This window comes from Poecilia latipinna, unplaced genomic scaffold, assembly GCF_001443285.1.
Source record: "Poecilia latipinna isolate Pla-1442-1.1 unplaced genomic scaffold, P_latipinna-1.0 Scaffold642, whole genome shotgun sequence".
Classification (NCBI taxonomy): domain Eukaryota; kingdom Metazoa; phylum Chordata; class Actinopteri; order Cyprinodontiformes; family Poeciliidae; genus Poecilia; species Poecilia latipinna.
Window position 1 is genome coordinate 301,200 of NW_015113258.1, and position 25,922 is coordinate 327,121.

The window sequence follows — 25,922 nt, forward strand, 5'->3', positions numbered from 1 at the left end:
AAAATGTTTTTATGTTTACCTCTTTACCGTTATCCCCTAGGCAAAAAAAAAATTCTTCAGCTTATTAAAAAAAAAAAAAAAAAAAAAAAAAAAAAAACATATTGAGGTGTGTTATTTCAACAGCGAGCTAATAATAGAATAATTGAGATGCGTTGTTTACAGTCTACAGTTTGCGCCAAGATCATGGAGCTTCTGGGGCAGCACAAGGTGGACCACCGCCAGAGAAAGGTGGCCATCATCAGCCAGGACTGTTTCTACAACGTGCTGACTCCAGATCAGAAGGCTAAAGCCCTTAAAGGACAATACAACTTTGATCACCCAGGTAAATAAATCCAGACTTTTACTTTTGCTATTCCATTAGCTTTGTGCAAAGCTAAGATAAATTTGAAAGTGTGATTGTGAATAAAAATCTGCTGTAATGGAAAATGAATCATTTTCTTCTTCAATGCCTCGCAGAGGCATTCGACAACGAGTTTATGTACAAAACCTTGAAGGACATTGCAGAGGGGAGGCCGGTCGAGGTGCCAACATACGACTTCATCACCCATTCCAGGTTGAGACAAAAACACTTTACGATTGTGAAGTCATGACGAAAAATCACCCTGTTCCCTTGTATTCTGAGAGCTCATTGTTTGTTTGTTTGCAGGTTGGAAGACAGGATCACGGTTTACCCAGCGGATGTCGTCCTCTTTGAAGGGATCCTCGTTTTCTACCCCCAGAAAGTGCGCGAGATGTTCCACATGAAGCTCTTCGTGGACACGGATTCAGATGTCAGGTTGTCTCGAAGAGGTACCCAAGCGCCGAACGCACATGTTTGCAGGATTTCCGTTCCATTTCAAAGAACCTTATTTCTTGCAGTGCTGAGAGACATGAACCGAGGGAGGGACCTGGAGCAGATTCTGAATCAGTACACAACATTTGTAAAGCCTGCGTTTGAGGAGTTTTGCCTGCCTGTAAGTACAGTAGTCATCGTTGATGTTTTGTATGATTTCAGCTAGATTTCTAAGTACTTCTATTGTGTTTTAGACTAAAAAGTATGCAGATGTCATCATTCCGAGAGGGGTTGACAATATGGGTGAGAAATCTTTAAAAATAAAAAAATCCCAGCTTATATTCAGTATCACTGAGATAGATAGCGGCCTTAATAACTTCCTAATTTGTCATTTAGTGGCCATCAACCTGATTGTGCAGCACATCCAGGATATTCTGAATGGTGACATTTGCAAGTGGCAGCGGGGAAACATCAACAGCCATGGCCGAGCCTGCAAAAGGCTGATCTCGGAGCAGAGCGACCTGCAGAACGGATCCACCAACCCTCCAATTAAGAGGGTCCTGCTGGAGCCTAGTAGTCGGCCCCACTGAAACGGAGAGGATGTATGTGTGTGTTGTGGGTGTATGAGTGAACGGGAACAGTTAGGTCCAGACCGTGGAGCTGCAGCGTGAACTGATGTTACTTTGCCAGAATGTTACACATTCTGCAGTTTAGGGTAATGTCAGTTATTCAGTGTTACAAGTTGTAGTTATTAACAGGGTTCCTGCACTGTACGGAAGTAACCAGTGTTCCCAAAGGCTTTGTTTGTTTAGATTTTTAAAATGGGTAAATAAGCAGTTACTAACCCAGGTCCTATGATTATTAATAAGAACATGTTTTCTTTGAGTCGTGCTTTTGCACTTTTAAATGTGACCATGCAGGCAACTTCTTTATTACAGTTAGGGTAGTATATATTTAAAGCAAATTAATACAAATAACATGGTTATGTTGACGTACCTGTTCGGGTTTGAAATGGCTTCCTACGGTACAAAAGTGTTCATACCTATTCAACTTACCTGCGCTTTGCCAGATTACAAACTGATGGACCATGTAGAGCGTAGTGTAGTGAAAGAAAAATTGTGTGTGGCTTTCAAACCTTATACAAAATCTGATAGGGTTTGGTATTCAGCCATATTTACTTTTAAGTAAATAAAAGCCAGTGCAACCAGTTGCCCAAGGAAGTCGATCAGGAAATGGTCCACTGGTATGTAATTTTATCAAAGTCTTAACTGGTCTGTGAAGGCCTCCGAGGTTTGTTAGAATATCTAATGCTTTAATAATGTTCTCTAAGACGGTAAAGACATGGGGTCTGGATACAGTTATCCATCATCTTGGTTTATCACATACGATCCTTTTAAAATACATTTGTGCTTGTTTAACGTTTAAGGGGTATGAATACTTTTGCGAGGCAAGTGGGGGAAAAAAACCCTCCCAGTTTGAAAGCACTTGCTTATATTCTGCCAAGTCTATGCCTTAACGGTTTTTTTTTCCACTTTATGAACAGTGTACATCAATAAATGAAACTTCTTTTGAAGTATTTAAGTGTCTTCATTTAAGAAACCTCTGCAGCCATGGTTTTAATATAAACAGAGCTTTTTGTTTTATTGGAGTTTGAGAGCACAGTGTGATGTGTTGGGGGGAGGGGGAGGGGGTGTTGAGGGTTTCTGTGATTATTATCCCAAAAAGGATTCCAATAATTTCCTACAGCACATGGAGTGACAAACACACACACACACACGCACACACACAAGTCAGAGGACTTCTCACAGACACGCACTCTTACACACCGACATGACTGGGACATGATTGCGATTGCTTCGTGGTTCTCTACACTTGAACACGGCACTCCATGATTCAGTATGACGTACATAGATCACAGCATCTTTAGTAATTTTTCTTTTTCGTGTTTTTGCCTTGCTTTTTTTTTTCCTTTCTTTTTTTTTAGTGCATATAGATACGGCACTTAGGAGAAGCTAAGCTCTTCTCATAAGCATAAACGTCCTTTTTAAGAACAAAAGGAGCACTGTATATAATACATGTCATAACCATACATGATTCTTACACAAAAAAAAAAAAAAAAGTTTCAAAACAAACTGATTCCAGTCCGTAGGGGCCCGTCCTGCCCTTTCGGTTCAGTCGCAGCAGATTCTCAGCCGGCAGCCTGCGTGTGCACGTCACAGTTCGCGGCAGGTTTGCTCCTGAGCTTCTGCTGGTTGAGGACTTGTTAGTGTTGTAGAAGGTGACCAGCAAATGGCACGTACATAAGGGACAAGAGGAGGAGGTGGGGGAAGTATGGACCATTCAAATTGTTCTCTCACACGCAACAGCTCCACTCTAAATCAAAGAGTCCAGGGAGCAGACTTTGGTAATTTCCGTAGCGTCTCTTCCCCCCTCCCCCATCCCACCGTCTGCTCTGACTCCTCTCTCTTCCGTGATGCCGGCTTTCCATTTCCACTACCGAGTCAGAGCAACAGTAATCCCAAATTATAATCTCCCAGAGCGGCAGGGCTCTTTGTAAACCTCAGTGACATTTCAGTTGTCTGTAGTTTGTTCTGGATTCCTCGCGAGCGAGTCTCCCGGTAGCTTCCTTGCGTTGTTCTTTTAGTGTGTAATAAAGTGGAGTTAGTGTCATGAAGCACAGTTGAAGGTCGGTGTCGAAGGCCTGTGTGGGGCGGGGGGACCCTAGGTCTTCTCTCCGCGGTCAGTCTTGGCGCGATTGACGTTTCGGGGTTTGATCTTCAGGGACAGCTCCCACAGCGCCTCCTCCGCCAGGTGATCGCTGAAGTCGTTGAAGAAAGAGATGATTTCTTCGTTGCGCTTCAGCTCGTAATGCCTGAGGTCAGAACAGGGCAGATGCATTAGAAAAAAAACAAAAGTGATCAATTTATCAAAGGTCAAACTGAGATGGCATGAAGTAGTTCCTTAATAAACACTCTGCCATACCAACACAAAAGTAGATACTGAGATTCAATCTGAAAAGTGTGGTGTACATTTGTTTTGAGCACCAAGTATTTTGGGTCTAGAACTCTCTCCCATTCATTTTATAATAGCCCAACCTTAGTCAGATTGAATGGACAGCAAAACTCAAGGCTTTGACACAGATTCTCAATTGGACTTAGGTCTAAACTTTGACTAGACCATTCTAACACATTACGCTTTGATCTAAATCAGGGGGGCCAAACTCATTTTCATTTTGGGCCACATCAAGATCAAGAATGTCTTTAAAGGGCTGGTTGTGGCAGAGTATATTGGGAAAACTATTAAATTGTTACAATATGAAAAAATACTGCATGTATTTGAGTCAACTATTTGAGAAATTAAATAAACATCTTTTCACAATAATGTAATTTGGTCATACACATAAAAACGACAGTGATCTGGTTATTAAAAATATATTCTTTGAAATTCTTTCTGTGCTACATGGTTTGTTACAATCTATAAATGGGATTTCTTATAGTTTTCTTTCAACAATGGTTTTGTTCTCATTTACTTTACTAGAAAGAATCTACAGATTCTTGGACTGCACAGATAAAGGTTTCCTGTGATGACCCTTGCAGCTCTATTATCATTAAATCTTAAACTACTAAAATCTTAAAATTTTAAGTTTAAGACCAGTTTTTTAGTCAACTTTAAAATTATGCATTTGTTTTAGTTTTTGCCTAAAATTTCTCAAATTGCATAAGGAGAAGTTCAAAGCGTGTGAATGCAGCTGCTGAAACTGTAAGCAGTCTTACACTTGTTGGAAGCGCCGCATGCTGTCCAGAATATTGAACTGCTGCCAGCGTTTGGAGAAATTGACCTTGCCGTCAATGAGGTCGGGGTTCCCCAGGTGGACGAAGGTCAGGTCCTGGAGGATGAGGCCTCTGCAGGAAGGATGGAAGGAGGAGGAGGAGAAATCAAACAAAACAACCAAGTCAGGTTGAGCTGAGCGGCAGCAGATCTGTTCAAGTCTGAGCAGGAAAGTTTACTCACAAGTACGGGATGCAGGGGGGCTCCACCTCAGCCAGAGCAGCTCTGTAGGCTCTGAAGGACGAGGAGCTGTCGATCAGCGTGCAATACTCCTCCAGACCCTGGAGCAGTATCAAGAGATAAGTGTGTTATTGTGAATATAAGATAAAAAAAAAAAAATAAAAAATAAAAACTTTTATTAAATTGGCAGTATCATGTATTTTCCAGACATATATAGTGCCATTTTATAGCACGATCAAGTAACTATGTTACATTCAGTTGCTATAAGAATCCTGCATTTATCAAATATGACGTAAAAATTGAAATTGGGCCTTTGTCTCTTTAAGAAACTCCTTCTTCAGGAAGTCCTCACAACATTGGTCCTCTATTAACTCTAACAACGTTTTAAGCAGCATTTCACTGAGAGCTCAGCTGATGTGCAGATCCACCAGGTATTTGCTAATTGCTGCTGGCTAGTCTGAAGGAGCTGAGTGAAGGATTTTGCACAGCTGAATGGTTGCCATGGGAGGTTAAAGGATTTCTCAAACATACATGAAAGAATCAAAGCAGCATCCCAGGTATGTTTTTGATGAGGGAATAACATCATAACATGATGTAGAGCTCAAAAAGTTGATATTACATAATACTGCCCCTTTAAAAAAAGAAAAAAAAACAGCTCACCTCAGAGGTCTGTTTCTGCCACTCTAATCTCCTGATGGGGGCAGAGTCCAAAGCGGACAGTATTGCCAAATATGAGTTGAAATTATTTAACTTTCTTAAGTGCTGGAATAAGAAGAGGAGAATAAATGTTAAATGCTGCCATAAAGTGAATTTGCCTTTTTAAAAGTAAGATTCCTTACCTTCATTATCTTAATGAACTTGAGAAGCAGCTTCTCTCTGTCCTGAGCTTTCTCCTGCTGAATTATCAAAGAGCGCACCCTACAGGTCAGAAAGTAAAGGTATCAGCATTTAAAGAGAGACTAAATCAAGAGACGGCCGTTCCAAGTCACGTCTTACCAATAGCTCATGTTGTTAAAGTGCTCTGTAAACTGGGTTAGGTTGGGACTCTTTTCCTCATTCTGCTCCTTCGCCCAAAGCAGAACCTCTGGGATCTAAGAGAAAGCAGGACGAGGAGAAGATGACAGATGACCGTGTTTATTCTCCATGCCTCCGAGAGGTAAAGCAGACTTATTACAACCAAAAGGAAGAAGGGAAATCACTTCACCTCAATCTTGTAGAAGAGTTCAGCATCAAGAAGCGTGAGCTGGTCGGCAATCTCGTGACTGCGAAAGTCGTGAAGAGTCCCAGGCCTGGAAGGAAACGCAAACCGTAAAGAGCCTCGGCTTCAGTTACTTACGAAACATTACACACAACACAGTAAGCAGGGGAAACAAGACGGCGTCAGTTTTCCTTTCTCTCAGCAGTACCTTGCCGAGACCCCTCGAGCAGCGAGCGGCTTGAGGGAGTTGGTGTACCGCAGCAGCTTCTTTTGCTCCACCTTGTCCAGGATGTTCTTGCGGAGGACACGGGCGAGGCTGAGCTCGCCGTTACACACAAGCGTGAACACCAGATCCATGAGCTGCTTCAAGATGTCCTCGGTCAGCTCCACCAGACTGGAAGAGGGCGGTGGACAAGTGGGGATTATTTGATTCGTCGTCTGACTGGTTTACCTGGCATGCAAGGCTTTATTTTGACTGACTCGGCAGGTCAACTCACCACAGCTCGTCGACGACACGAACCAGAACGAAGAAGGTGTTCTTGCTAACTCGCTTCTTGAAGGTGTCCGGACTGTGGCAGAATGTGGTGTATGTGCTATTGTGGTCAAGGGTAATGGTCTATAAAGTCTCATGTTTTAACATAAAAGGCCAACTCAAAGTGGCACGTAACACAAACGGAAGAAAAAATTATTAAATTGCTTTCAAAATTCTGAAACATGCAGCAAGCGTTTGTATCCAGTCAATAATTTCGCTACGGCTGTTCCTTGGTTTATGCTGTTGTTCGCTCCCGCCGGTTTTACACAGATACTCAAAATCTTCCCTGTTCTTCTTTATTCAGACTCACTGAAAAGCGCCTGAAATGTATTTTCAAGTCTTGCCACAGATTCTCAATTGCATTTAGGCCTGGACTTTGACTGGACCGTTCCACCATGTGATTATCCTTTCATCTAAACCATTCTGTTGTTCAGGAACTGAGTTGAAAATCCTCAGCACCATTAATTTTTTTTTTCTCTCCAGAACTAAGAAACAGAGAACAGAATCCAGAAAAGCAGCATTTTCATCTTAGCTGCAATTTCAGCATCACTCAGTAAAGATTTAAATAAGGACAGTTTTTTCTGAGTAAATAAGGATTAAAGCAAAAAAAAAAAGAAAAAAAAGTTTTGCCAGCAAAGAAAGACGATTAGGCCAGCGTGACATGTTGAGTGATTTGGAAAGGATATCTGTAGTGTAGCTTCTTAATGAGGTCTTCTGGGGTTATAAAAGTCCTATATGTAGTCAGGAAGGCTTCACAGTACAAAACAAGATCTGTCAAGAAAAAGAGGGCAAAAAAATAAGAGAGCAGCGTTTTTGAGTTGACATGCCGCCGAGATTAACCAATACAAGCTGACAACAAATCAAACATGACTGCTACAAGCACAGGCTGACAGACTGTTAATGCCAGACTGAGGCCACTTAATGCCACTCAGACAGAAAAATGTTCTCAACAAATCGGCTTTCAAATGTGAAATAAATTCTGATCTGAAAAGATGAGACACAGTAGGTAAACAGCTTTAGCATCATACCTTTGCGCTCTGTTTCCGTAGCATGGACTAGAAGGATGTCTCCTGACCCTGCACGAACGTCAGGACCGTCGTCATTCTACAAAGATTTGGAGTGATGCATAAGAAAAAGATGAAGAGCAGATCAGCCTGGAGGCTGATGCAGTTTAGCCCAAAATGTTGCATGCACATTTTCTCCTCTTCTGCCCCACCAAGCCCTCCTATCGCTGCACCGGCTCCTCTGATGACGAAGAAAAAGTCTGACTTGTGCAAAAAAAAAAAAAAAAAATCACTGCAATAGGTGTGTGTTGTAACAGCGCTAAATTTCCTCCCTGATCAGGAAGCTCCTCGCGTTTCTGATCCCCCTCCCTTCGTTCCTTGGTAAACTGCAGCTGTCATGGTGCTTCTAACCTTGCGGAGAGGCGTGCAGCATTTTCACACATCTGTACATCAGACTGCACCACTCAGGACAAAGCAGCAGGAGGTGGTGGGGCGGGAGAAGGCGGAGGAAGTTTTAGCGCTGCAGTTTAGCAGGTTAAACTCCAGAGGGCAGCAGCGGCCGAGAGTGGTGACGGGCAGGATCTGATTGGACTTGCAATGACTTCTGCTCCAAAGACAACTGGGTAAAATGTGCTGGTGCTGCTGTTGTGAGGTTTTGTTGTAAGAGAAGTCTAAAAATTGGCCGATGCTGATTTATTTTTAAAGATAACTGATATCAAAGTGTAGAAGCTCACAGTGCACCTTACGTCACATAACTTTGTTTTATTATAGAAAAGAATCGAAAAATGCCCGAGAAACAACACACACTTATTTTAGCTGCATATGCTCTCAAATACAAATGAAAAGTTTGGAGCCAAACTACTGAATTAACTTAAATTCATGCAAAAAAAAAAAAAAATCTGCTCCTTTAGTTTTTCATTTTTCATTTTTTAAAAACAAACAAAAATTGCACAACAGGTTAAGACTACAGACCTGTTTTGATCCTTTTAAAAGGCAAAAAAAAAAAAGTCACTAAAAAGAATAAAGTAAAAAGGAAACAGTGGAGGACTTTCAGACCTTTGCAGAGGTGGATAAGATCGGTTTCACATGCAAGAATCCACTTATCACCCAAAATTAAGGAAATAGGGGCCAATTGATAGGTGAAGTCCTACTAAAACATCACACACCACTCAGAAGTCGACTCACCTCTTGTTTTAGCGTTATCCTGCTCATGATCTCCTTGTGGTCTATCAGAGACAGCTCGTCTACATCCTCCTCAACGCTCCCGGCCGTTTCTGCCGTCTTTTGCCTCCTAAAGCAAACCCACACATCCGCCGTCAACACAGACAGTCTCTCATCCATATGCATGTTTGAAACGGTTCATTCATAAACCAAAAACTAATCTTCCATACTTTTTTGGTTTTAAATCAGTTTACAGCAAAAAGCAGCAGTGATTCTATTTGTCTTCACAAATTAAATTAGGATGTTATTTCCTTTACTTAGCAATGTTTAGAAGAGCTCCAAGATTCATATATATATTACAATAAGGGAAGTTTAATGTAGCGTTGAACGTTGTGATGTGATTTATGGCATCACGTCCAAACAAAGAGCACATTGTCAGCTACAATATGGAGTTTTAGAGTTCACGCACTACAGGAAGTGAGCATAATCACTGTTACCTTTCTTTGTCTAAAGCCTCTTTACTGTTGCTGGATGGCATCTGAGGAGCAGGGTCTTGAAGTACATCATCAGCTGCGATGGTTTCCTAGCAGTCGAAGGAAAGAGAGCGACCGTCAGCCTCTGATGTTTACAGTTCTGCTGAGAAGTTTGCATCCACCCAACGTTGGCATGAACGTCACTATTGTTGGGTCTCCATTTATTGGAACCCCTCTTTTTCAGGTCAAGCTGATTTTATATCTGATGCTCCTATAGGTCACACAAGCTTGAATTTGCTGTAGTCCACAAAATTACCCATGCAGGCTCAAATTTATGACAAACATTTTTTGTGTTTTTGGGAAAACTATCCTGTCTGTTCTCCAGAAAGGAATTGGCCCGTCTGTGGTGGGTAGATGCTAATTTAATCCAAGTCATGCTTGAAGGTGTTGACTTTGGAAAACATGCTTCTGTGTTTCTAGGCTTTCTCTCAGAGCAAGGATCGATGTCAAACTCACTCCATCCAGACAGACAGGCACTCTGGTATTCAATTGTATCCAGTTAAGTTTAAACACTGGTTACTGGGGTGTTTAGACATATTAACTAATCTCTCTTGGGTTAAACGGTCTAAGCCTGTTGCAATAAGAACTTAATTAGTTGATCATATGACAAATTAAAATGAGCTCAAACATGTCCATTCTCATGATCAACATTTTTTGAAGGGATATTTTGCCACTTTATTTATAGCTGTGATTGCATTTTAATTTGGATATTTAAAACATCTTTCATTACTATTTTACATTACTTGAAAATAGCCTCAAAAACATCAATAATATCGTTAATCACAATAATTACTGGGACAATTTATCGCCCTGCAGAATTTATAATTGCGGCAGGCCTGGTCAGATGTTTCAAAATGATAATGCCAAACACACATAAATACTAATCTTAGTAGTGATGAAATAAGTAAAAAGGGTTCTGATACAGCCTTGACCTCCACATTACTGAAAATTACTGGGCTATTTAAAAAAAATAATAATAATTGTACCTGCAAACCAACCAAATTAAATTCAAATTTTGCCAAGAAAGTGGTCAAATATCTTGTCACAGTCAGGTTGCTGGGATGAAAACCACAAAAAGACAATATTACTTAAGGGTGTATGTAAATATTTGAGCCTACATGTACAACTTTGACTAAATATGGATCAAAGAAAATCCACAACAAATTCAAACTTGTTCACCCAAGTCTTTTTTTTTAAATATTCAACACAGTTACATTATTCTACCTTGGAGAAAACTAGCTTAAATGAATCATTTTTCTTTTCTTTTTTTTAAAAGCTCCTGTTCATGCCTACGATGGATTTATGCAACCGTCTGAGCTGAACTGTGTGTGGAACAACATTGGCGAGTGACTCCATGCAGCAACAACAAGCTGGCTGCAGATGAGCTCATATGATCCCGCCAGGATGTCATGCAACACACTGGCGGAGAAAAAGGAAGAATGGAAGTGTTGACGACACATTTACCACATCGTCCCAGAAGTGGTGATGCAGAGTGGGTGTGAAGTGCTTGCTTAGTGTGAGTAAAGAAAACCCAATGCACAAAAGCCAAAATCAGAGGGAACACCAAAAGGGGTAAAACTCAAACACCGTCTGAGCCAGAATATCACACACACACACACACACACACACTGTCTCCTTTGTATGTTGACCAAAAACAAACAAACAAAAGAATAAAAACCTGCAGCAAAGGTACAAGCTGACCCAAAAGAATAGAACCACACAAACAAAATAAGCTGCTACACATGCACAGGTGCACGTTATTCACTACGGCAGATGTTACTGGAAACCCATTGAGAATCCTAGTCTGGGAGCAGAGAGATGTCAGGAGTTAGAGCAGAACGGGGTTAAATGTTCACCACAGCTGAAGCAGCAGCCAAAGAGACACCAGTCACCAGCCAGGCAGTCAAAACAACAAAAACCCCTCCCCCGCCCTGCCGTGCCCTGCCACCCCCCTCACAAACACCAGTCCATGATTCAGTCCCAGGCGAACCTGTGAACCTGAAGTCATGATGTAGTCCGGTTCGGCTACACTCGCGTTGCATTTCCGATCGCCTTTTTTTTTCTTCTTTTTTTTTTCCTCCCGGGGATGAATCAATAGGAGGCGCAACACGTTGAGCGAGATGTGCCGAGCGACGCGGGCCGGAGACCCTTTTTACTTTTAATCGCTCCCCCGCATCCGAATTGATTCATACCCCGAGGCGATGGGACGTGCAAATGGGATTGACCTTTCACCCCCGCGGCAGTCCGCTACTTACTCGGAGGGAGAGCGGCAGCTCTCCATTGGCCTGGCTGGACGAGTATAGGTTGACATACTCCCCCTCCCCGCCCTCGTCATTCACGCTTTCGCTCTACAGGAGGGGAAGAGAGGAGGGACACAGACCGAGGTGTGAAGCAGCAGAGAGTGTTTGCTGAGGCTTTAACGGCCTTGAAGGAGAGACAGCAGCTGGCTGAGGTCAGCTTCAGGTGCATCTCCATAGATTAGAATGTCACTGGAAACCTAATTTGTCACAATAATTAAATTCAAAAAAGGAAAATCATTTCCTGTTTTAAAAAGACACCCCCCCCCCACAAAAACAACAACAAAAAAACAAAAATTGAATATTCAACAAGAGAATTAAAGAATTAGAATTGGGCGATATGGCTTAAAAATAAAAACAGATTTCTCAAAAACGATCCGATTTCTCTTGTAAAAGAGAAATCACAAATGACAGAAAATACTTTTTAAAAAGCAATAGAGCCGTCCTAGAAGAATTTTTGTTCAATTACAAGAATAAAGTCATAATATTAGCAGAAAATGATGTAATTTTACCTGAAACAATGTCTTAAAACCATGAGAAAAACTTGTTTTAATGAGTAAAAAGTTCTTAGAATCTGAGGTGAGCAGCTCAGTCCATTCTTCCTTCAAAATAGTTGTTTGCGTGATCTTATCAAAGTCCTGCGACTGATAATAATTTGATGACGATGTGTTAAAAGATGAAGTATTTTCCATTAAGTATTGTTTGTAAAACGTATAAAGCACAACTTCACGACATGCTCAATATTCCTCATTTTAATTTTCTTACTTTTAGTATTCTTATAAAATTACTACTTTGATTTCCTTATATTACAATAGAGGCTTTAAAACAAACTTATCAAAGACGGTAGTAGGCCTTAAACATGCCGACATCAATCTGACAGAAACCCAAGGAGTGTATTGGTGCTTAAAAAAAAATAAAAAAAAATCCAGATTTTTCAAAAGTGAAATCCATAAATACCAAAAAATTGATTAATCGATAAATATTCTATGAAGTATTATCACTTAAATATTGAGTTACCAGAGCAAACATTGCAGAGGAGCCCCACCAAAAAGTGACTGTATATACTTTTTCTAGCAGGCCGCCCCTTTAATTCTACAATCGCTTTTTTATTGGTGAATTTTCAGAAGAACTGGGTCTTGTGTTATTATTGGCTGTAAGCCACGATCATAAAAAACTCAACTAATCATACATCAAGCGAAACAAGTTTCTCTTTTTGAGCTTAATTACTGAAATAACTTTTCAATCACATTCTAATTCACTGAAGTGCACCTCAATTCTACAAGGAGCAGCTGTGAGTCGTCATGACCAACAGGTGGCACTGGAGCGCATCATATGAAAAAAAGAAAAAAATCCTACTGGCAAGAAAAAGGCAGTGTAGCATGCTCCACTGGGATTCTTTTCAGACTAATAATAAGACAGAACACAGATTGCGGGACGTGATAATGACACCTAGATGCCACACGGCGAATGACTCACTATATAGTTTCATTACATGTGCAGCAGTAAAAGAAACCCAAACAGCTGTTATCTAACTTGAATCTGCAGAGGCAAGGAGGGTCGGCGTTCAGATTTCATTAAGGCCTAAAGGACTCCGTCATATGAGCTCACCGCCGAGGTGTGGAGCAAGTCAGTGAGAGAAGACTCAGAGGGAAGACAGACGGCCACAGAGCCCATTGACCCAGCCAGGGAACCGTTGGGACCGCCCCCGCTGCCATCCAGAACGGTGGCATTGGTCAGGGCGACCTGGTCCAAGCTCTGCGATTGGTGGAGAGGAACCAAAGCAGGAAAAATAAAAGAGAAGGGAAAAGTAAAAAAAAAAATAGAAAATTAAAAAAAGAAAAAGGAGAGAACTGAGAGATCAGAGAAGTCAGAGCAAACAGAAACAGAACAATAGAAAGCAGGATGATGGGAAGCAGCGTCACCTCTGCCAACTCGGATTTATGGGAGGGATGTGTCTGAACATGAAATGCGCTGCATGCACACATACATCTGTATACACAAAATTTCAGACAAAGACGACTAATAGATTTACAGTAAGAAAAAAAAAAAATAATAAGGAGGGCGAGGGGGTAAATCTTGCAGAGACATTGATTAGCTTGGATGATAAATTAAAACCGGAGATGATTCAGTGTACAAGTGTGTCACCTGCATAAGAGATGCCTGTCAGCAGGGAGGTAGCAGTAACCTGTTAGAACATGTTTCACATACCAGCCCTGTGCGAGCATACCGGCGCAGAGCCATGCAGACACAGACCAGTGGCAAACGATGCACACGCTCATGCGCACACCAATTTTAGTTTATTTTTCAAACAAGATCAAGGCCGAAAAAAAAAAAAAAAAAAAAGCATCGTTAAAAATCTTTGAGCAAATGTGTCCAAATATCACCTCCGATGAGCTAAACGACGCAATTATTCCAAGGGAGTTCACTAAAGGGAAATTGCGCAAAACTCGGTCGAGAGAATGACGAAGGCGATAGACGCTGGAGGACGAAGACGAGATGAAACGGGGGGAGGGGGGGGGGGGGAGGGCGTTTTCCATCAAGCCCACCTGGTGCCGCATTCCACCAGAGATATCCTGGGGGAAATCCACGCCATGTCTTAACGTGCCTCATGCACCATGTCGTGGGGTTATCATGGGTCGACCCTCCCAAACACACCAAGGAGGATTCTTACACTTAGCCACACCACGCTAAAGTTAGGGGGCACAGAGAGACGTTTTGACTACAAAATACCAAATTCATACGAACCGGTTAGAGGCTGAAATGTTTTGTTAGTTACGAGCTCAAAATAAGGAGCCAGACTCCAATTAGGTTTTCACTCGCTCCATAACTGTAGCTTCAACGTAAAAGAGATCAAATGCACCTCTAATTTCTCCACCCGTCGTGAAAATAAAGAGATGTAATGATTCATCCAGGTAAAAAGACAATATGCAATATTTTTTAGATCGTTTCCACACAAATAAACGTTTCATAAATCACAAACTTGGTTTTAAATGATCTGTAGTCAGTGTAAAATAATTCAGTTCAGACTGACTAGGTTTTTCATTCTAGGCCAAAATAAACATTATAAATATTTCCTATTTGTAGGAAATAAAATGAATGCTTCATAAATCTCACACTGGGTTTTAGAGAATATTTGTACTTCCCCCATAGATAAATTCAGCTGTACTTTAATTAGTGTTTTATGGATTACAGATTTTGAAACAGAGGCGATCAAAAGCAGACCATTTAAGCTGCAATTAGTTAGCCTGTGGCAGGACAGAAAACTGGCAATGTGATGTTACACCAAAAAGTATAAAATACCTTTGCTTTGGTTTAACCATTCCTAAAACGCGTGCCTTTATTTTGAAGGCGAGTGTTTCCTACTCTTCTATGAAAGATCTGGCGTCGGGGCGATTTAATGGGAGCATGCCATTCCGTTCTTTTCCAGATGACGAATAAACAATATGACTTGCGACAAACTATTAAACTGCAAAGTTTGAATGTTTTTCCAATCAGTTCATAGAAAACAGACCCAAGTTTATGAGTAGATGAAAGCATTACTTAAAAAAAATTATAATAAAAAAAAAAAATTCCATCTTAACAAGGAGGTTTTATTGAAAGTGTTGCTCCTGTTCGACGTCTGTTTTATTTTATTTTTTTTAAGCACTGAAACTACTTAGTTGTAGTTTCTTACAGACCTGACCACCTTTCCTTCTCTTTACCTTTCGAAGCATCTTCTGCTGTGTTAAACAACATGTATCACCAAATACATTACAGGCACAGGAAGTCTCTGTGATAACTATTAAAGTAACATCCACACACTAACTGTAATTCCAGCAGATCTTGCGTGTGGAAATATTGTGACAATGACACATTCACGATATACTGTGCAGCCTGACTTGTGGCCACACAATTAAGCCAGTAAAACTGAGCAATAAATCAACTATTCACAAGCTCAATTAAAATCAACATGTTAATTTTCATCTCCATGCTTATTTGTGTAGTTCGCTTTAAAGAGATGCTGCCCTTTACTATTACAGGTAAGAAGTCATTTTGAAAAATGCTGAAAATATTCGACACATGGTATAGTACGGTGTTAGTTTGCACTTTATGTTTAACAAAAGTCCTAACTTGCAGTTTTGCATGTTTTCCTTGTCTAAGCCTCATAACCAATATGTTTTGAGGGGCAATTTTGTTTTGTTGAGACTTCAATGATCCCATTTTATTTATCATTTTGGCTGTTTTATTTATTTTGGATATTTAAAATGTCTTCAGTGTTAAGCGCTCAGTACAAAATGAAAGTTTATTGATCTTTAAGAGGGTGTACTTGCATCTTTAATGCCATTATCATTACATTAGCTATATTAGCAACAATATTGTCGTTTATCTCTATCATTTCTGGGACAACTTATCGTCCAACAAAATACGTCATCGTCTCAGGTTTACACACAATATGATCAGCATCAACTACTGAAATATTGTTCATCTTTTTCTCAGTACTGATTTTGTCTCCTGCAAGATTTGTAGCATACGTATAATTTTTGAAATTATTTTTTTGTGTATACATTGATTACTGAAGTCAAGCTTAAGAACTCCCCAGTTTTGTTGACTTCACCAGAAGTCAAACTTTGGGAAACGCTTCTAAAAGTACAACAAGCACACACAAAGCAGGATAGCTACAAGCCAGCAGAAGCACATAGACGCAAGTGCTCATAATCACAAAACAGCGCATTTTTATCATAATTGAACAGATTCTTTCAAGGAATAATAATAATAAGAAGAAACATCTGTCAGCACATGGATGGGTGGTTGGATGAATGAATGAAATCAAGAACCACACAGCAACAAAAGCACTGATGCTTGAGCTCCGCCAGTAACTATAAAAGGTGAACAGAATCTCAAATGTCGAGCTACCTCAGGACCACTTCACCACACAGCATCTAGCCGGGACGCCAATGTGAAGGAGGAGGAGGAGAGAGGGGGAGGCGACTCACCGTGGGCGTGGTCAAAGACGCCTGGCCGATCAAGTAGGAGTTAGAGACGGACATGCTGAGGCCCAGCCCAGAGCCCGCCTCCTCCAGGGCCGCCACAGACGGCTGGAGGTGGCAGGAGAGAGAGGAGGAGGAGGAGGAAGAAGGGGAAGAGGAGTGTGAAGCCTGAGGAGGAAAACAAAAGAAGGAAAAGATAGAGAAGATAAACAGAAATAGAGGAAGTGAGAGTAGTTTGGGGTCAAGGGCAGGCGAAGAGGGAGTAGACGGTGTTAAAGGACAAAGAAAAGAAAAGAGAAAGGGTGAACAGTTGATTACTCGAGTAAGCAAGACTGAGTTAGAGCAGATTGAATCAAAAGTTCAGCAGCAGCAGAATAATAAAAATCAGAGAAATAAAAGCTGAGACACATCAGCTCAGACTGCCGGACGACGGAGCTTGCAAAAAAAAAAAAATAAAGATATTCATACCTCTCAAATTTTTCCATAAACCTACATAAAGAGGCTAAAATCAACTTTGATCAGGTCCCTCACACCTGCAGGGGAAAAAAAAGCATTTCTCGCAGAGTGAAGCCGACACCATCACAGTGAGGTTTGCATGTTAGATTTCCACCAAACAAGGTCAAAAGGTTTTGATGAAAAATGCTCATCCCTTTTTTTCTGTAAAAAAAAAAAAAATATTGCAAACTATGATTTTTTTTTTTTTTTTTCCAATTTGTGTTGGTATGTCACAAAATTTCAATAAAAGCTGTTGATGTTTGTGGTTGTAATTTGACAACGTGGAAAAGTTTCAAGGGTGTGAATACTTCCCTAATACTCCTTCGGAGTTCCCTCTAGAAACCTTATGTCCTCGAAGTTCACGCGAGGCATTCAGGTAACGCAAATCATCGGCGATCCTCAAATAAACCTTTGGATATCCTTCGCTTTTAAGCTTTAGAGAGAAAACCAGGCCAACTACTATATGGTCCAAACAGAGCCAATATGATGTGCTGTAGGGTTTTATTTCCAGCCTTTATCCACCCAGCAGCTGGAATTACTTTTTTTTTTTTTTCCCCCTTCCTGCAAAGCTGTGTAAAGTTGCCAAAGCATGTAAGCCTGTAACACGGGTTTATGCAGGGGGCAAACAGGCTTATTCCACCGGGCCTCGAGCTCATCAAGTCCAAAAAACACGAGGCCGGATTAGGGCCTGCAGCAGCGGCACAAATGTGTGCAGTATGACCAGACCACTCACAGACGAAAGAATGATAAAAATAAAAATCTGTTTGAAATACGCAGTCAGGGTAGTAAAAAAAAAACAGGACATACGCTGATGAGATGTGTTATATTAAGCCAGTGCAATACTAACAAAAAGCTTAAGGACAGATAGATTTGTCCCCACTTAGGCATCTAGAGGAGTGATCAAAGTAAAACGTATATGGCTTCTAAACTTGATTCAAAACTTTTTAGTTCAAGCTAAAACAAAAATAAAATTTTTTTTAAAAAAGCCTCTCGCTTGCAGTGATCTATCCTGTGTATCACGTTTGCTGCTGATTCACTGGCAGTCTGTTGTCTCAATTAACCCAAACACCACCTCGGATTAAGATAAAATCTCTGAATCTGATGCGTGGCTGATAAAATCTTGTCCGGTCTCCCGCCGGCGAGCTAACGCCTCAGGATTGCACACAAATGTCTGTGTCTGTGGCTACAAAAATAGCCGAGAATAAAGACGTAGAGAGAGAGAGAGAGAGAGAGCTGTGTGGGTCAGAGAGATGACAAGATAAGAGAAAGCCTTGGAAAGGGGGAAAAAAGATGACAGATTCTCCATAACACTCCTGCTTTTAGGTGAAACTCTGAGTTTCATTGATGAATATATCAGATCCACTCAGTCTAAACTGGGCGGGGGAAAAAAATGCGAAGAATTTAAATTACACCTCTGCTCATGCAGCTCAAATTAGTGAATCCAGCTGTTTATGTACTCCAACCACAGCGGTAAACGAGACCGGGAACAGTATGAAACTAACTGGCTTGCAAACTTCGAGAACGGCTGCCCGCACGGAGCGCTTCTCACCAGCTGTCTTTGTTTTGGAGGCAAGGCTGGCGGCTGCAGGGGCTCGTGAACCGAGTCGGTGCTGCTGAAGGAGTCGTTGAAGCCGTAGACCTCCTGGAAAAGCTTGTTATGCTGCTCGTAGATCCTCTCGCTCTGTGGCATCTGGTAAAAAACGGAGGGCTGTGGCTCCGAGTAGTCCTCCATAAACTGCATATACTGGAGAACTGAAGGAGGAAGAGGAAAGGTTTAGAGCTGTGAACTCGATTGCATGAGGACGGATTTATTTTACGGTTTGATTTCGTGCGTTTTCTTGTGGACGTATTACTTATTTAATACATCTTTAAACTTCTTCCTGCAACACTGAGTAACACAAAGTTTTGGTATATTTTACTGAGATTTTAACCGACAAAGCAGTGACAGATTGTGACGATTTTAAGAAAGATAGGCCCTGAACCCACCGTTCCCTGCAATAGCACAAAGATGCACCTATTCATAAACCAGCCGCCAATCTGTCAATTTTCAGACTGTCAGTTGTTAAAACAATTTGTAAAATCAGGTTTTCCTTTCAGCTCATACTTATGCCTCTTGCTTGTGCTGGTCTATCGCATAAAATTCCACTAAAATACATTGAAGATTGTAGCTGCAGCATGACAGGAAGTTAAAAAAAAAAAAAAGCAACAAAAAAAACTTCTTACTGTATTTCCTGCTTCTTAAAATGTGTCTGTAATCCTTATCACCCACATAAGGAAGGTCCCCAAATACATTCTTGATGATTAAATAACCCAGCCTACATCATTAAAACAACCACTGTCAGTTTTCGATTGGTGACAAAACTCCTCCAGAGACACAAAAGTGAATAATAATGACCAAAGAGCAGAACGTATTTTTAAACTCACAGGAAACTTGTTGTACTTTTGACATTCTACATGACTGCGGTCATCCTCAATAAAGAAAATGGTCTCAACAATGAGGTAGGGCTGATCGTATGGATGACATAATACAGTAGCTAGTGAGGAAGTGATGGCCAAGCAGCCGAGGAAGTGACCAAATATTGCCCTCTGTGGCCTCTCTCCCAGACTCTATTGTGGCACATCCTAGTATTTACTTCCTGTCTCTATTCACACTGAATATTTCTTTGACACAAAACGTGCAACAATGAGCTGATGGTGAAGCGCTGCAAATGTCCGGCTTTCCTTTTCCTAATCAACCTCATTATTTACTTTTCTCTTGATTAGTCTTTGTTCTTGACTTCGCTTTCTGCTCCCGTGTCCTGCAGCCATCTCAATCAGAGGGCGTCCTTTTTTTGACCTTCGTACTTCATTACTTCCTAGGACTGGGCAATATGGCGGAAAATCAATGTCATGATGTATTGAGCAGTTTGCCTCGATAACGATAAATAGACGATAACATTATAAGCCTACCTACACACAGCCAAGTAAAAAAAAAAAAAAAAAAATACAACTTTTCACTTTTTAAAAACACAGAAAATGCAGATACGGTTATTGTCAGAAATTTTGCAGTCAATTAGCTTTCGGTTTATCGCCTGGGTTTATTCCATCCACAGCATCGCCTTTCCCCCTTAACATCTCCACCCCACTTACTGTGTCTGTTTTTCTTTTCAGGAAGTGGCGGCGGGTTGGCGGGGACATCTGCGTTCTCGCTGGCCATGAACTGGGAGACAAAAACTCCCCCGTTGGTTTGGGGCATGGGCGAGATGGGTGTGAAAAGGGGGAACGGCGGCGTGGGGTGAAGCTCCTCTTCTGACAAGTTGTCGTACTGGGAGGGGTAGCGCTCGTACAGCACCCTGGAGCCCCCATCGGAGAAGGATGAGGTCTGCGTGCTGCGTCGTTTTTTCAGAGGCAGAGCGGGGGGTGCGCTGGTGCGACATGACTGTAGCGGGTTACTCTGGTTGGGCTGTGGAGTCCAGTATTCTTGCTGCTGGGAGGGAGGGGCGCTCAGAGGGGGGTGCGCGAGGTGCTGTCCGGGAACGGGGGACGAGGATTCGCTGTGAGACTCGGGCAGGGGGCTCAGGCAGCCCCCCACCTGTACCGCAGGTAGGTTGTCCCCGGCAGACAAGTCCTGGTGGAGGAAGTCGTAATCAGGGTCATAACTCTCCGTGTTGTCTGAAAAGGTAAAGACAGCTGAAAGTTAATAAAATTATTGTGATAAAACTATTACATCCTACCTCCAAAGAAAAGTAGTTTTTACTAATTAGAAGTATTTATAAAACTTTATTTTTTTGAACCAATGAAAGTTTATGATTTTTGTAGGAAAGCACCGTTGCGATATTAATATATGCATTAATATGAATATGAACGGTCCACAATGGCAGATCTATTCAGTCTAATTCTATGCTTTGTGCTCTGAGTGATGTCATGCTTTATTATTTATTTTGCATTATATTTAAGATTCCTAATTGCACTTCTTGTTTGACATGTTTGACCAGTCTTGTAAGCTATTGGTGTATTTAAGTGTGTAAATTTATAATTCAGTACATTTATGTTTGTGTTTTTTTTTTTCTTTAAGAAGCATTTTAGGTCAATTCAGCACCGTTTTTCTGTACAGGATTGGTATCGGCAGATACGAAACCCTAAATATCTGTATCGGAAGTGAAAAAAGTGGATTTCACCAAAAATAATCTCTGTTCCCATACATGTTCTATGCTTTTCCACAGTTCTAAATCACCTTATAAATATTAAAAGTGCAAATACAAAAGTTTACTATGAGTTCATGGCAGACATTTTTTTTTTTTTTTTTTACAGTGGTCAAGCTTTAAATAGAGGCTGCAGAATGCACACACTGGAGGAAAGGAAGAGAGGGAGAAAGCCAGGAAGGAAGGCGAGGCAGATGTGAGAATTTTATGCATGTATGGGTGGAGAAATGGGTGGATGAATGTATAGACAGAAGGAGGGATGGGTGCATTAACAGATGAAAACAGATGTTGGTGAACTGGGTGAAAAGAAAGTCTGGAAATTCAACTCTGTTTTCGTTTTTCATACTTATCTAGAGTTGAAAATTACTTAAAACCTTAATTCTGACCAATATAAGACTGTAAGAACATTAGTGCAAAGAATAAAAGAAATATCTACTTCTGGGTTACTACCTGTAGGTAACAGAGAGCCTACGGGTTGAACACTAAACTGTCTACCACAGAATATGACTTGGAAAAACTTGTCAGATGCAACATATTTCAGTTGAAAATACAGAATAAAAATTTATTTAGTTGAACTTGTTTAAAAAACGTAAACAAGTTCGTTTTTGTGCCAACTTTTAGAGTTGAGTTTAATAATTTGACAACACTTAAACCTTTTTCGGTTCAAACACGGGAATAAATCCAAAAACGAACCACAAGTGTCCCACATGAAAATCCACACAATGGAGTTCTGTTTGCATCCTTACCCAGCGTCTCACAGCTGGTGTTGCGAGAACACTGACCGCTGTCCTGATCCATGGAAGAAAGCTGTTCGTCAGACTTGCTGAGCTTCCCCATGCTGCTGCAGGGCGACAGGCGAGGGGAGTCTCCGCCGTAGGAGTGGCTCCCCCCAGAGAAACGCCTCTGGAAGAATTCCTGCTCGTATTCCTGCGCGGGAAAAGAAGATTCCCATGTCGTGAGTCTTGTTAGCTCGAAAACGTTTGTTTGCTGTAGCCTGCATGTTCCCAGCGCAGTTAGATTGTGAAGGATTAGAACACTGACACTCTGCCAAAGGGCAGAGAGATTGTATGACACACTTTGGCAATTGCTTTTCTAGCTCCTCGAGTTGAAAAATTTGAGGAAACACGGGAGGCTGTAAACAGAAGTGCAATTTTACTCTGGAAAATCCATAATCGAATCAATCCGTCACCTGTCTGTGGTCGCTGCATGGTAAACTGGAGCCACGGCTCATCGGCGCAACCACTGCCACTGGTGTCGGTGAAGGCGCCGACTGACGTTTCTTAGGCGGAAGTGCTGGTGGTGGACTACAGGGAGGGAAAAAAACACATTGGAAAAAAATTACAAACACGCAATGAGTGATGAAAGTTTTCTTAAAACAATCGCATAAGCATCAAAACACACCTTTAAGCATGTATGCACCTTGATTATGCATATATATGTACAGACATTATCATCCCTGCTCTCTAATGGTGAGATGAAATCATGAGTGTTTCATGAAAGCCCCTCTTGTAAATGGCATGGAGTCATCCTGTCTGTCCAACCGAAACACTCTCAGAGTTAATATCAGGTCAAAACAGGAAAACAAATAGGGAGCGAGCCAACAGCGGTGACCATGATATGGAAGCTAGCAAAACGACAACTCAGCGGTCAGTCACACACTCTCATGCACCGGGAGGACTTCTGATTGGATGAGGAGGTCTTCAGCGGGTTACCGAGGAGGACACACACGTCAGGGTGATGCAACCATGCAAGCCAAAATGCCTTCATCCAATCCAGAAACGTTGTGAGATTCGAGGGTGGGATGTTATAATGAAATCAGACGACCCTACGGGCCGACATACTTCTCCTTCTGAGAGGGTCTCCTTTGGCCAGCGTCAGCACTCAACTGTGCTCTGTTCCCAGAACGAGAGACCAAGGACGGAAGGAAGATAAATAAATAAACGAGAGAGATAGCAGGAAGAGTAGGAAAAGAGGAAGCACAAGTCTTAAAACAGTTTGAAAGTTGTGCAAGAACCTGGGAACATAGAAAGTGTAATCAACATCAAAAACGCCGAAACCCACCCTCAAAGCATCTTTATCCGAGGAATGCTGACTTCTGGTCAAAAACTAAAGTTTTTTTTTTTTTTTTTTTTTATGCTCAGTGGTCAGAAAGAAGGAGTAATGCTCTGAACAAACGGTGTGAGATTGTCACCTGAGTTCTGCCACTTTGGCTTCAGGAAGAGGAGGTTTGGGTGGGGCTACATCCTCGTCTTGTAGTTCAGGGGCAACCTTAGCAGGAGAGGTCACTGGAGCCGTCCTACTCGACACTTCCTGCTCGGTATCTATCAAGGGCACCTCCACGGACACGTTGCTGCGCGCACAAAAGCCGTCCGGGTAAATTAACCGCTTCATGTGCTGGTTTTAGTCAACCGAGTGTGTTTTATGCCCACCTCTCAGCGGTGGTAACAGGTGGGGCCGGTTTATTCGGGGTGGTGGGCGACGGTTGCTCTTGTTTCTCAATGGTCAGCTTCACCAGCTCCTGTTGGCAGAAATACAAAAACAGGGTTTGGGACTCCTTCGTGAATACTCCACGTGAGGAAAACAGAACGGCAGGCGGCGTACCTTCACTCCATCCAGCACCGCCTTGATGACGCTGGTCACTGCGATTACGCTTTCTTTGTCGTCCAAGTCGATGCCGTCCAGCATCACCTGGTCTGCCCAGCGGATGAGATTGCCCAGACTCTGATAGACGCGGCTGTGACACGAAGACAGCGCCGAGCTGCCGCCGCCGCCGAGGGTTAATGTGAAAGAAGACATCAGTGGAAAAAAAAAATGTTAAAGAGGCAGGAAGGAAGGAATGAAGTGATGCAGTAGAGTAATCGATGGTGAAATAAAAGGCGTAGAACAGAGAAGTAGGGAAACAGTGGGATTTTGGGAAAAAAAAAAGAAAGATTTTACGTCAATGTATCTTGTAGGAATTTTATACACTTCATCACAAAAGTGTAGTAAGTGAATTTACATTCAGCCCCATTTACTAGGAATGATTAAATAGCTACAAAGACATAGTCATCCGTAAAAGTTGCAATTTTTTTTTTTTTATAAATGCTTGCTTCCAGGAATTTGTTGCCATTTTTTTTTTTTTAAGAACCCCATTTTCTATCTGATTTTAGGTTTAAAAGAAAGAAACGCATACTTTCCAAGCAAAGATGGATACATTTCCTTCTGTTGGACGTTTACATTTATGACAAAACATGATTTCCAACTAAATTACAAATTTCTAACTAAATTAATTACAAATGATATACAACTAGTATTTTTCGTGGTTTTCTGTCATGGAAAGTCAATTTATTCTATGAAAAAAACTGCTTGAATCAAAACTCGTTTGCAAGAAACACTTTCTAATGTAACTGGTATCTTCATGTATCTCACTTCATAATTGTTACAATTTAAAATGAGCAATATTTGTGTTTGTTAAGCTTCCAGTGAATGCAGTAACCCGCAGTCAGAACCGTGCGGGAAATATTTAAATACTTTATATTGTCACTTTTATTGCGATCGCAGTAAATCCAACACCATATCAAGATGGTCTTAAATCCAGCTCTACTATTAACACATCCTTAAAAAAGCAACATGACTTTTTTTGAGAGAAAGATTTATCACAAAAAAAAAAACAAACAAAAAAAAAACGGTAGAAAAAAGACAAATTATTAACAAAAATTATGTTTTGCTACTTTTTGTTAGTCCATCACATAAAATCACAACAAAATACACTTGTGGGAAAGCGTTCCAAGAGAAGGAATACTTCTGCAAGCTACGCTACTCCAACTGCTGACTTCTTGGTCAGCCATGATAAATGTGTGTGGTGTATTAAAGTAAGCTTTATAGGCCTTGAGAGCAGCATGGATAGCAACACATGGAAGACGGGTGTCGTTTCTCCAAGCAGCTTGTTGTGCATTCAAACCCGATGCTAAGGTGTGGCATAAGCCTGTAGCAACGTGTTGCGACTGATTCACTCCACCGGAATATTCTTCGACTGTCTCTGCAGGGCTTATCCCTGAAGTAAGTGGGAGACAGCTGAATCTACTGGAATTAGAAGGATTTGAGGGATGGAAAGACATGAGCTATAGGTTGCAATGCAACTGGGTATACTTGTTAACCTAACAAAGGAAGCAGCTTTGAGTCGAGTTTTTAGAGAATAATAAAACTACTTTTGTAAAACGGGCGCTTTCAGATGTAAAATTAGCGTTCACGTGTTTTGGCATAAAACGGTTCGATCCACCAAAACTCAAATCTAAGCCAGCTGTAAACTAGTAGGATTCTACTTCACAGGCTGAAGTCATGAGTGTTACGGCAACTATATATCGACTGCTTCTAGATACAGGGCTGTGGGTGAAAAGACAAAAAAAATCCACCACCTTTGGCCTCCATTCCTTTATCAGCACTGATGGAGACGGAAAGGATAAAGACAAAAGACAGAGAGGTTCCAACATGCCCCGGCAGTCCACCAAAAAGAAGAGAAAAGACTGCAGGTGAGCTTTCTTTCCAAGGTTTGGCTTATACAAGCCAGACACAAATATGGAAAGTAAAAGAAAATGACTCGCACTAAATCTGAAAGTATAACCTTTGTACCGAATAAGTCAATGAGATGTCAACTGTAAGCCCCACATTAAATGTATGAGAAGCTAAAAAAAAATGAGGAAGGTCAGTCACGAAACATTAGCAGTCGGAAAAGTCAACATCCTATAAAATTCCCCATCTGCTACAAACTGTGTCAAGGCACAAAATAAATAAATAT

At 41.3% G+C, this 25,922-nt stretch overlaps 2 protein-coding genes across 10 annotated transcripts in view; one reads left to right on the forward strand and one right to left on the reverse strand.

Annotated features, from left to right (window-relative positions):
• The window catches only part of uck1 (uridine-cytidine kinase 1), a 5,665-nt gene extending 3,986 nt beyond the window's left edge, over nt 1–1,679 (forward strand). The window contains exons 2-7 of the mRNA XM_015043633.1: nt 163–322; nt 457–553; nt 647–789; nt 859–953; nt 1,027–1,075; nt 1,169–1,679. Coding sequence (XP_014899119.1) covers nt 163–322; nt 457–553; nt 647–789; nt 859–953; nt 1,027–1,075; nt 1,169–1,362 — 738 coding nt within the window. The 3' untranslated portion in view covers nt 1,363–1,679. The remainder of the gene's footprint in view (nt 1–162; nt 323–456; nt 554–646; nt 790–858; nt 954–1,026; nt 1,076–1,168) is intronic.
• rapgef1b (Rap guanine nucleotide exchange factor (GEF) 1b) overlaps nt 1,591–25,922 on the reverse strand; it is a 53,387-nt gene continuing 29,055 nt past the window's right edge. For 3 of the 9 annotated variants that reach the window (XM_015043627.1, XM_015043624.1, XM_015043623.1), the window contains exons 4-27: nt 23,750–23,906; nt 23,578–23,666; nt 23,340–23,498; nt 22,990–23,040; nt 22,338–22,452; nt 21,895–22,075; nt 20,097–20,618; nt 18,517–18,719; nt 16,479–16,640; nt 13,114–13,260; nt 11,464–11,556; nt 9,173–9,258; nt 8,700–8,805; nt 7,539–7,614; nt 7,197–7,281; nt 6,476–6,568; nt 6,187–6,372; nt 5,985–6,069; nt 5,777–5,871; nt 5,620–5,698; nt 5,441–5,542; nt 4,784–4,881; nt 4,546–4,674; nt 1,591–3,644 (exon numbers count right to left, since the gene is read on the reverse strand). In XM_015043627.1, coding sequence (XP_014899113.1) covers nt 3,494–3,644; nt 4,546–4,674; nt 4,784–4,881; nt 5,441–5,542; nt 5,620–5,698; nt 5,777–5,871; nt 5,985–6,069; nt 6,187–6,372; nt 6,476–6,568; nt 7,197–7,281; nt 7,539–7,614; nt 8,700–8,805; nt 9,173–9,258; nt 11,464–11,556; nt 13,114–13,260; nt 16,479–16,640; nt 18,517–18,719; nt 20,097–20,618; nt 21,895–22,075; nt 22,338–22,452; nt 22,990–23,040; nt 23,340–23,498; nt 23,578–23,666; nt 23,750–23,906 — 3,250 coding nt within the window. In that variant the 3' untranslated portion in view covers nt 1,591–3,493. The remainder of the gene's footprint in view (nt 3,645–4,545; nt 4,675–4,783; nt 4,882–5,440; nt 5,543–5,619; nt 5,699–5,776; nt 5,872–5,984; nt 6,070–6,186; nt 6,373–6,475; nt 6,569–7,196; nt 7,282–7,538; nt 7,615–8,699; nt 8,806–9,172; nt 9,259–11,463; nt 11,557–13,113; nt 13,261–16,478; nt 16,641–18,516; nt 18,720–20,096; nt 20,619–21,894; nt 22,076–22,337; nt 22,453–22,989; nt 23,041–23,339; nt 23,499–23,577; nt 23,667–23,749; nt 23,907–25,922) is intronic. The other 6 variants (XM_015043626.1, XM_015043628.1, XM_015043630.1 and 3 more) reach the window with 6 other exon arrangements.